The sequence below is a fragment of the Rhagoletis zephyria genome, unplaced genomic scaffold (genome assembly GCF_001687245.7).
Source record: "Rhagoletis zephyria isolate East Lansing unplaced genomic scaffold, Rhagoletis_zephyria_1.1 Rzeph_scaffold_01853, whole genome shotgun sequence".
NCBI classification, from domain to species: Eukaryota; Metazoa; Arthropoda; class Insecta; order Diptera; family Tephritidae; genus Rhagoletis; species Rhagoletis zephyria.
Genome location: NW_016158937.1, coordinates 82621 through 94780, shown reverse-complemented (window position 1 = coordinate 94780; position 12160 = coordinate 82621). Strand labels below are relative to the sequence as shown.

The 12160-nt window shown below is 36.3% G+C and overlaps 2 protein-coding genes across 2 annotated transcripts in view; both read left to right on the top strand.

Annotated features, from left to right (window-relative positions):
• Positions 1–1254: 1254 nt before the first annotated feature.
• Daxx (Daxx-like protein) lies at positions 1255–6031 on the top strand (the record flags this gene model as incomplete). Its single annotated transcript, XM_017619375.1, has 4 exons — positions 1255–3690; positions 3760–3988; positions 4111–4291; positions 4344–6031. Coding segments are annotated over 4 exons (3759 nt in total), but the record flags the coding sequence as incomplete, so codon positions are not given.
• A 4942-nt stretch (positions 6032–10973) lies between these two features.
• Positions 10974–12160, top strand: part of KFase (kynurenine formamidase) — a 9812-nt gene continuing 8625 nt past the window's right edge. Inside the window, exons 1-4 of the mRNA XM_017619376.1 lie at positions 10974–11265; positions 11325–11447; positions 11511–11724; positions 11800–12160. Coding sequence (XP_017474865.1) covers positions 11130–11265; positions 11325–11447; positions 11511–11724; positions 11800–12160 — 834 coding nt within the window. The 5' untranslated portion in view covers positions 10974–11129. The remainder of the gene's footprint in view (positions 11266–11324; positions 11448–11510; positions 11725–11799) is intronic.

The following is a 12160-nucleotide window of genomic DNA, read 5'->3' as shown; positions in this document are numbered from 1 at the left end:
ATGCTTTAACATATATTTTTGTTGGATATCTACTATATATTTGTGGAAGTATGTATGTTTGTATGTATGTGCCAGTTTGCAGCCTAAACGGACGGACAGAATCGAACAGTATTTTGACAGAGTATTGCTATGACACCTGGGCCTATTATAGGGAGAAAAAATTGGAATTCGACAAGGGGGCGTGGCACCTCCCGTAGGCGAAAAATTTTTGTATCAGCTGTGCTTATAGTAAGGTATATATGAAGGGAGTTTTTAAAAGGAGGCGTGGCCCGCCACATCCCGTAGAAGTGGAATTTTTTATCAGCTATAAATTCGAAAGCATAAGTCACATGAACTTTAAATTTTGTATGCAGGCATAGCTATGGTAGCTGGTTATAGTAGGCGGTAAATAAATGAGTTTGTAAAAGGGTGCGTGGAACATCCCATAGGCGTGGAATTTTTTATCAGCTATAACTTCAAAACCACCACATTCACATGAAATTGAAATTTGGTATGCAGACATATCTACGGTAGGTAGTAGGCTTTATATACATGAGTTTGCAAAAAGGGGCGTGTCGCATCCCATAGGCGTGGAATTTTTAACCAACCATAAATTAGGAACCATAGGTCACATGAACCTGAAAATTTGTATCTAGACACATATATGAGAGTTGTTTAGAATAAAGCTGTTTTGTAAAAACATCGACGATATATAAATGAGCTTGTAAAAGGGGGATAAATATGTTTTCATCTATTACACCAGTTAGATAAAACTGTTTTATTTTAAAACATTACGGTCGTTAGACAATTTCGAAATGGAAAGATTAAATCATTTTATTGATCTAGCGATGCTGTTAAACGAAACATGTTCATGTGTAATAAATAAAACTACTTCTGAAAAAAGCATTCTACCGGTAAAGTGCAGATATACTAAAACAGCTAATTTAAAAGTTCTATCGTTACCTTAATCCACCTAATATTAATAATGAAACAAGATTTGTAGTACAGAAAGTGATGATCAATATATTTTACATAGTTGAAGTACGATAAAGCTAAAAGTATGGATCATAAGGTTTCCTTAATTTAAACAGAAATAAAATAGTTTTTCTCCTCTAATTTATGCTGAACTGAATATTTGTATTACAGTACTGTATTACTACTGGAAAGCTACTAGTTTAAATATCGATGTTTATTCAGTTTTTTTTTTTTTACCCACCACCACTAGTTGAAGATCTGACTCTCTTCCCTTCACTTTTAACCATTTTTTTCTTTTAGGTGCCAGCAAAGCGAGCCTTCATTGCTCCTTCAATTCCGGCCACAATAACTCCGATAAAGGGAACGGTCACGCAATGTCCACCAAGCGCACCAGCAAATCAACTGAAACACAAAAAGATGAAGCCACGCACTATACCAAGCGGCATTACAATCACACGCCGTAGTCCTATTAATGTGGCTTCCTCCAATTCGAGCAGCAACAATACTAATGCGGCCGCTACAGTTTCAAATGCCATGGCCAACATGAGCAATTCATTAGCAACAAAAATTTCAGCAGCTACAGTGGCTGCAACCAGTAAACTAAATTCGATGCTGTCCAAAACGACGACACCAAGTCTTCTTAAACAAAATATAGCTTCTTCGATTAGTAGTGCTAAGGAAAAACAAACACCTGCTCCACCACGGCAGTTGCCAACGCAACAACTTAATCCAAAACCACAACCGCAGCAGCAGCCTCCATCGAAGCAACAACAGCCACAGCAATTCCAGCAGGGCTTGCCGCTTTTGTCGCAATTGCCACAGTTACAGCCATCACCTTCGGTTTTACGGAAACGTTTATCAACAGCAGCGTCCTCGCCTTCACAACAATTACAAGCACAAATGCAACAGCAACAGCAACAGCTACCAAAGTTGCAAAAATCCAAACAACAAAATCCGCCTAGATTGCAGCAGCTTCTACAGCTTGATCCACACGCACGCAAGCCTAGCACACCGCCCGCCACTAACAAACCAATTCCAGCAGGTCCCAGCAGTACTTCAACAAGTTCTACGTCCAATACCGCATTGCTACCACTGATCTCATCGGTACAATCAATGGCGGCAGGCGCAACGCCACCGCTTCAATTACTGGCTACACCACCGCATAGTGCAGCCACAACTTTCAGTGATCAGCAGCTATTTAGCCCGAAATTGATGCATACCACATGCAGTTTGCCGCCATCCACGACGGTAACAGCCTCGCGTCCACAATCATCTACCAGCACCAATACCAACAACAGCAATAGTTTTATATCAAGTAATAATAAAAATATAAACAACAATTTTAAAATTATGTTACCACCCAAAAGCAGCAATAGCGCTGGCATAAATCTCCAATCTCCCTCCACCGCTGCTACACCGGTAACGACATCTCTAGCCATACCAGTAGCTTTGCAGCAGTCAAGTTCCGGGCCCCGCATAGCCTATGTGAATAGCCTTGCGGCACAAATCAATCCAATACCCAGCAACAATGCAGCCAACACTACAAACAAGCCCAAGACGTCAACAGCAACGGTTGTGCCAATCGCACTAACGGCAGCCGCTCAACTGGCGTCAATGGGAGCTCCTTCAACATCGGGTGCAAACACTTCAACATCTGCATCTACGAATTCATTAGCAAGTGTGCGTCGTGTCAAGCCAACAACGCTGATACGTAAAAATGACGAGGCATGGCTGAAGCGCACAAACCTTTCAACAGCAACAACAACAACTGGGAGAAATTTCGATGATGATGACTTAGTATTAGAACTATTGCCGCATTCCACAAATACCAAATCGCACTCCCAAATGGCAACACAATTAGCAGGAGCGGTGCAAAACACAGCAAAGTCGCAAAAACCATCAGCCCCATCACTTTCAGTCCCTAACAAACCTACATTTGCAAGCACCCAAAAATCAGCCGTACATAAGCCGGCCCTGTCACTGAAAATCGATCTAACTGAGTCGCCTGATAAGACTACTACTCGAAGCGTAGAAACAATCACAATTTCACCAACGATCTCGCCATCGACGTCCGCACAAAATAAGCCCGTAAATCTAATCATAAATGGTGATGCTGCAACTCAATCGACAAAAAGTAGTACATTGAATTCCAATGATAAAGGCAAGTCTTTTGACGAGCGACTACCACTTACGAGTGATTATGACGAACTGTTAAAAGTTTGCCGAGAAGCAGATCCTTCAGCAGACATGGAGAAGCTCGTCAAATCAAAACTAATAAAATACTACTATAACGTGCACCCAGACTTTGTGTGTTCGAAAGGATTTAGCAAGAATTTAAGAACGGTTATTGCAAATATACGTAAGGAACCAGATTTGGTATATCTGCACCTAAAGACAGTAGTTGACGAGTTGAAAGTACGCAGCAAGAACAAAGAAGCGGTGCCAACTTTGTTGGTAAGAAGCGAAGAAAAAAGTGATATTACTGCTTGTAGTAGTGGTACCAGGGATAGAGATCGGGAATCTACTGCTGGCGGGGGTGCGGAAAGCGGTGATGCAGTCGTTGAAGAAATCGGCAGCACTGGTAACAAACACACTGACGAACAGATCAAGAAATTGAATAAGGCATTGTATATACTGACGAAGCGTATTGAAGTGCTAGAATCTACCGAAGTTGATTGGGAAGATGAAGATTCAAGTTATCTGCAAGTGGAGCGTTTTAAAAAGCGTGCTTGCCAGGTATGGAAGTCATTTATGTTTTAGTTTAAAATAATCTTTACTAAAGAATACTTCATTTACATTTTTCAGATATATGAAAAAATCTGTGATCTTACTGGAGAGAGCAAGAATGCACATCGTTTAGTTAAGAAGCCAATACATTTTAATGGTACCACCTATACACAATTCAATAAGACACTGCAGGCGTATGTAAATCGCACGAAGGAGTTTCCCGATTACTTCGACGTGCTGCGGATGCTGGAGCACTGCAATCGTCAATACGCCTATACTTTGGCAACTTTTGAAATGAAGCGCATCGGTGAGTGCTTGTCGGTGTTGCAGCCGAAGTCGTGTTATCTCATACGTAATAGTGGTTGTTTGGCGCGTAGCCGGTATTATGAAAAGGTCATAACGTTATTTTTCTTTTATTTTTTTTTAAAGCGCATGATGCCTTCATGAAGGTTGGGAAATTGCTGCAGTCGCGCCGGAAGACTGATCTCTACGAAACCGTCACGCATTTCACAGCTCACGAGAAAGACCCAGCCAGTGTAGATCCCGCACTACAGGCGAAGTTAAGTGAAAATCAAAAGAAACGGACACGTATTAGTGACGTGATTGAAAAGTGAGTTTATTTGGTTATTCAGTTAACAGTGACTTTGTAATGGTTTGTTTAGATTTGCGCGCGAACAGGATATGCTAAGGGAGGAATTGAAGGAGGCACGTCAAACTAAAGTGGCGAAGAGGTTGAAAAGCGAAAGTAGCGCTGATGATGAAGATGATGCGATCGCCAGCACTAGTGCCAATGCTGCAAATACTGCAGCGACACGAAAGATCAAGAAGGAAAACGGAGAAGTAATGTCTAATGTAAATCGCAACGGTAACGATGTCCTAGATGATGACGACGAGTATGAAGATGAGGATGAAGATGAGGAAGAGGATGAGGACCAAGTAAATGGAAGCGACCTAGAGGCGGACGTTGATAAATTGGCTAATGGCAACCTTTCCGATGTTGAATCCGATGGGGAAATAGTTGTAAACAGTTCAAAAGACGAAATAAACGAGGCATCCAAAGTAAACGATACAAATTCGGTTCAACAACAAACAACAATAGATAAAACTCCGATAGCAACGATTACAACCGAAGAAGTAGCGTGCTCATCAATCAACACTCAGTCAAAGTCAGACGAAACACAAAAGGCACAAAACGCCGTTACGCCCACAAATGCAACAGAAACGCTTTCGCAAACAAAAACATCTGTAAGCAATAATGCAACGAGACAAAAGACTGTGGATCCCTTAGCTGGCGCAGAACCTGCTACCACTACCGGAGTAAAATCAGATGATGATAGTAAGCAGGCAGTATCCATAGCAAACGGACGCATGAAAACTGTCACGCAAGGCAGTCAATCACCAACAATAAAAATAGTTTCCTTATCAAGTTTAAAAAACAAAGAGGATGTAGCTGACAGTAGCACAACTATTGTGGATAGCAAGCAGGCTAATCAACGGGATGCATCATCGACGAAAACGCCGAATAAACGACAACGCACAGTTGCAGAAATTGTCATTTCCGACGAGGAATCGTAGTTGTGGCTACAGGCGTTGCAGCAATTTACTTAATTTAGCTGTACATAGCTGCTCAATTGTATTTTTGGGAAACACGCGAGAATAGCATAGCTATTATGATAGATATCGAGTTTGGATATTAAAAGTTTAAAATCACAGACCTATCCTGAAAAACTTTAAATCTTTGGCAACATATCATAACTACAGTGTATGTAACACCAATAACTCCAAATGACACATAGCACAATTGTAGCCAAGTTGAGTAATAAAAAATAAAAAAAAAGTACTCGAAATCCCAAATACACATTCAAAATCTGGATTTATTTTTGCTCATAACTTTAGCTTAACTTTTTCTTAACTGATATTCAATTTTTATAGGCGCTAATAACGATATACATATAACTTACAGTATGATAAAAAAAAATTTTGGGATTATTACCGTAATATGAAAAACAACTTTATAATCAAAAAATCAGTAGAAATTTCAATTTTTTTTTAAGCCTGCGGTAATGGTCCCACTATTTTTTATTATTATATGGTAAGTTATATATCGTTATAAGCGCATATAAGTTCTCTTTCCAGCAACATATTGAATATCGGTTCAGAAGTGTTAAATTTGTGGGCAAAAAGCCACCGAAAGCGGTTTTTTGACCCTACGTCCAAATTTTGAGGTCGTATTTGGTATTTTGTGTCTGCACTTTTTTAACTAGGCCCACAATATGTGCAATGTGGCATTCGAAGTTAATTTTCACTTTTCTCTGTTGAAGTTAGTTCTGTACGTACGGCGGAAGAATTGCTGCAGTCNCAGGTCGTATTTGGTATTTTGTGTCTGCACTTTTTTAACTAGGCCCACAATATGTGCAATGTGGCATTTGAAGTTAATTTTCACTGTTCTCTGTTGAAGTTAGTTCTGTACGTACGGCGGAAGAATTGCTGCAGTCAGGATCTGCAAGCAGAATTGTAGCACATGGTTGCATTTGTTGTCAACAATTTAAATGAAACCAGTTCGTTGAATTTGAAATTATGATATCGAAAAATTTGCGATTTTCTATAAAAGAAGTGAGTAAATATTATTTTATTTAATAATTATTAACTCCAGTCAAACGTGCGAATTTCTACAAATTTGCGTACGTGCAGAATTTTGTATGCTTCTCTATGTATTTGAGGATATTTTCTTATTATTATTTTAAACGAACAAAGCTAGTAAATACATTTTTTTTCATTGGTACCAGAGGTGGACAATTTATGATTACGGTTACATTTNCTCTCTATGTATTTGAGGATATTTTCTTATTATTATTTTAAACGAACAAAGCTAGTAAATAAATTTTTTTCATTGGTACCAGAGGTGGACAATTTATGATTACGGTTACATTTTAATTACGATTGTTTAAATGTAATCCTTAAATTATATACGAATACGATTATTTTAATTGTAATCATAAATGTTGCCATTACGATTGTAATAATTGTAATCTTAAAAATTTAAGGACTGAGGTTACTGTAATCGTAACCATGAAATACATGATATAATTGTAATCTTAAATTTAATGGTTATCCTAGGTAATCAAAATGTAATCGTAATCATAAAGTGACCAGCTCTAATTGGTACCATAACATAAAACGCATTACAAATGGAGACATTCTTTGAGAAACAGACAGTCCATTAAATTGAGCTAGTAAGCTAAAACTAGTAGGAAATTTATTTATTTATTTTATTTAACAGTTTGTAATTTATTATAATAGCGCTGATATGTTCGTTCTTACTAGGGCAGGCCTGTAATTAAATTTGTTGCCATTTACTTAACAATAAATATCATATTCCCTAGTTGTTAAAACAAGAAAATATATGGGAACATTTTGAGGGATGTTGGCTGCTGTTCTAGCAGTCCTTGGCTGGTTTTAATCTAGGTCGTCATTAGATAGTATACGACTCGTTGGAATAAATTATCATTTGTCGTTTTATAGATTATTGGAATTCTAAAATTTTCATAGTAGTAGCGTAAAAATTGCATAACATTACTGAAGCCACTGGTTATTTTCAAATTGTATATATTATATATATACATAGTTTGGAAGGATTTCATTGTAAATACACTATATATATGCTTACATATGTACATATGTATGTATCTATGAATGTATGCATAATTTTGTTATAAACATTTAAAAAGAATGCATATGTTTATTTACTTTCGCTATTTATTTGCAATCAGCGAAATAATAAGATTGGCATGGAAAGGAGGTTGTGCTGACGATCGGGAATTCCATGTGTATAAATCGTCCCACTAAATTTCAAAGTATGTAACACAAAAATTATACTGCTCTGTTATTTATCGGAATGTTAATAAAACGAAACTCAAGAGTGAATGTTGCATATATTCACATATATACATATGAAATACCTAATTTTGGTATTTAATTTTTGTGTGGTAGTAGCATACTATAGGATGTCCCTAAACGAAAAACTAACGTTTTACGCAGAAAGCTTAAAATTTCCCTTTTCGCANTCTAATTTTGGGGTATTTAATTTTTGTGTGGTAGTAGCATACTATAGGATGTCCCTAAACGAAAAACTAACGTTTTACGCAGAAAGCTTAAAATTTCCCTTTTCGCATATTGTGTATATAAATAAATAAGAATGTATGTATGTCGCATGCATGTGTACAAGTATACAACATGCGGTATAATAATTCCCGCTGGGAAAATAGGTAAACACCTTACGAGGTAAGCCATGTTTTCTTTCAGTTTTTAGTAAAGTAAAGGAGATTCGTCAGTGAAGTGGTAAGGACCACCTGGTGAAGTGCAAGTCGCTGGTAAGGTATTGCCCTTCACCCGGCGGTCCTTACCACTTCCCTGCTGNCAAGTCGCTGGTAAGGTATTGCCCTTCACCCGGCGGTCCATACCACTTCCCTGCTGAATCTCCATTACTTTAACAAAAACGTGGCCGCCTTATGTAAGTAGTAATTTAGAATGTTCATTTGTTATCAGACATACTTCTGAGGCGCTTTACAAAGTAAGCTAGTGTAATGCAGAGCAGTCGCTCGGAGTAGTTCGGCGCTTGAAAATAACTTCGGCTGCACGTTATTTTGCAACTGACAATGTAATGTGTCGTCGGAGAGGTTCATTTTGTGCTTTACTAGTAGATCACATTGGCCATGATGACAACTTTGGTACTAAAAACTGAAAGAAAATATGGCTTACCTCGTAAGGTGCTTACCTATTTTCCCAGTGGGAAAAATTAATGAAATGCCTACGAATATGTATGCATGTTAAAATATAAAAAATCGATTAAGCTAATATTACATACATAAGTATGTATATGAAAAANATATTTTCCCAGTGGGAAAAATGAATGAAATGCCTACGAATATGTATGCATGTTAAAATATAAAAAATCGATTAAGCTAATATTACATACATAAGTATGTATATGAAAAAAATAATAATTGTAAATTTAAACGTAATTAAATATTTAAGTAAAATACATACATAACTACAAAAGAGGTTGGCGACCTGCAGTGAGAATGCAGGTGCTGAGCGCACATGTTATAATTCATTGTGTTCTCTATGTCAACATACTAACTAACAAATTATCTTACGTTAAGCATACTAAATATGTATACTTTAATGTGTCTAACATATTATTAGTTCTAATAAATATGAATATGAGAATGCGTATATTTTTTAAAATCTCTTTAGCCCTAAGCACTTATAATCGTATGCGTAACTAATTATTTCACAACTAAACGGCAATAAAGTTAAGAATTTATATAAAGTACAGTTTATACTTTCTATGTTGTAACAAGTCTAAATGGTTTCGCAACTCTCCGGAATCTTTTACAACTAAAAGACGATATGAATCTTCAACCACCTTAATAACCAGGCACGGAAAATAATCATAATTTTTTCAATTTTAACCAAAAAAAATCAACAAGTTATAATCGCTGTAAAACCATTTTATTTATACCCACGTATTTGTTTTCGTACGTCCCACAGTAATTTACAATGATTTTTATTTTTCGAGTTTAATCAATAAAGATTAAAAATAATAATTAATATTTGAGTTTTAGTTTTTCGCTCAAACGTAATTATTATTACTTGATTTTTATATTTTCGATCAAAAATAATGATTATTTTATGATTTTTATTTTTTCGCTCAGAGATAATAATTATTACCGAGTTTTATTTTTTCACTTAAGAATAATGATCATTCCAAAAAATCAAAATCTATACCATCGCGGTTTCCGCCGTATCCTTTGCGGGGGTAGCGACACCCTAATTAAAGGAATAAGTCTAAAAATTTTCAGGTAAAAGTAAGTTGCGTCTGTAAAGCCTTTTAAATTTTATAAATAATCATTATTTNGAAAAATCAAAATCTATACCATCGCGGTTTCCGCCGTATCCTTTTCGGGGGTAGCGACACCCTAATTAAAGGAATAAGTCTAAAAATTTTCAGGTAAAATTTCAGTAAGTTGCGTCTGTAAAGCCTTTTAAATTTTATAAATAATCATTATTTTTAAGTGGAAAAATAAAACTCAGTAATAGTTATTATCTCTGAGCGAAAAAATAAAAATCATAAATTAATCATTATTTTTGATCAAAAAAATAAAAATCAAATAATAATCATTTTCGTTGAGCAGAAAAATAAAAATCAATAATAATTATTATTTTAGAGCGAAAAAAATAAAATTCATAAAATAATGATTAAATGCTGATTTAAATTATTTTACTCACAATGATTACCGTTCCTGTTAATAACATAAGAAAGTTCAGGAGTTAGTGCAGTCGAAGAAATTAATTACCAGTTAAAGTCACAAGTATATTTATATAGTTAAGTAGTAAGAGCTTCTGAACATCGAAACAGAGGTAGAGGGGACAGCGCATCTACCTTATAAAAAAATTAGTTTTCTTTCTAGNTCCTGTTAATAACATAAGAAAGTTCAGGAGTTAGTGCAGTCGAAGAAATTAATTACCAGTTAAAGTCAAAAGTATATTTATATAGTTAAGTAGTAAGAGCTTCTGAACATCGAAACAGAGGTAGAGGGGACAGCGCATCTACCTTATAAAAAAATTAGTTTTCTTTCTAGAGTACCGATTTCTGCAAAGTTCGGCCGTCTAACCGCATGACTTAGACTTTTTTTTTAGTGATTTTTTAGTTTTTTCAACCAGTTCAAGCAACAACATAGGGCCTAAAATAATTGTAACGGATGAGTTTGATTAAACAAGCCAATAAAATACAAGCGATTCTGCAATGAAAACGGTTTGCAATTGTGTTAAATAATATTCGGTTTTGAGTTTGCCTCTATGTATACAATACATCCATACATATGTATGATATGAATATGTATGCGTAAATATGCATACTTGAGTAAGCAAATACCTTTGCTTATCTCTATTATTGTCATCGTACAATTCAAGATAGAACCCATTATATACAAATGTATTCATAAACATTGCCGCAGCTGTGGTGTAGTGGTTAGCAGTGCGCGCTACCACTCCGCAGGGCCCGGCTCAACCCAACAACGAAAAATAAAAATAAAAAATAAAGTTTTTTCTAACACCGGTCGCCCCTCGGCAAACAATGCCATGAAAAACAGTTTCTCGAAAATACAATCGCCGTTCGGAGTCGGCGTAAAACTGTAGGTCTCTCCGCTTTGAGTGACAACATCAAGGCGCACGCCACAAATCGGAGGAGAAGCTCGGCCAAACACTAACATATGTGTAAGCGCCAATCTATTATATATACATTTATGTACATATGTACATACATAACTATAAACGAGGCTTTGGGAGTGTTTAAAAGAAATCAAATTCAATACTAGATTCATGCGGCTTCATCAACTGAAAAGCAACACGAGTCTTCTTGCTGGTAGTAGATTTTTCTGATTAAAATGTATGCTAATAGCACGGGCAGATATGCTGACTTGGATAAGGAATATTCACCTACGAAAAATTCGAAACGTTTTTTAAATACGGCACAACCTGATATAGTTGTCATAGAACAGTTTTTGAAAACTACTACGGAGCGTGAGTTACTTCTGATTCCCTTTGTTAATAAAACACAAGTAATATGAATGCTTTATTAGAAACTCAAAATGCACGCAAAAAGTATATAGTACGGGAGAGCGTAACCTATAGAAAAAATAATTTCAATGCGAGTACTGTTGATAACCAAGTGGTAGACATTTACTATAAGGATAAGGAGCACGGTTGGGCATAAAAAAAAAAACAGTGATTAGTGAATGTTACTTGTGGATGTTTAATGTTTTCAGGCTCTCCAATTTTTGTTTATATACACGGCGGATACTGGCAAGAGTTGGATAGACACACTTCCGGCTCATTCGTGGAACCGCTGGTCGAACAAGGTTACCGCGTAATCGCCGCAGACTATAATTTATGCCCCACAGTAACTCTACATGGGATTAATGAGCAAATAAATGATTTCTATGAGTGGTTATTTCGATATGCAAACGATACACAAGCTAGGTAAGCTGAAAATTAGGAAATTCTATCAATTAAAAATATGTATCCAGTGCGTAAATTTCCCGTTTTATATTTTAGCAAAATCTCAATTAGTGGCCACTCAGCAGGTGCCTACTTGTCAACTCTATTATTTAATAAGAGGATTGAAAATTGGCCAGGTACTGAACGTATAGATTCATTTTTTCTAATAAGCGGAATTTTTGATTTACGCGAGTGCTGGAGTTTGCCGAGTGTCAATCCGATGAATATTTTGAATTTAGATGAAACTAGCTCGAAAGCATTGTCGCCAATTTGCTGGGAACTAGATTTGGAATTCATTGAGTTTGCCAAACGAGTAAATCTACAGGTTTACGTCATAGCAGCGGAAAACGACAGTGATACATTTAAAGGTCAATCTTTAGCTTATGCAAAGAAATTAGAGAAGCATGGACTTCAAATA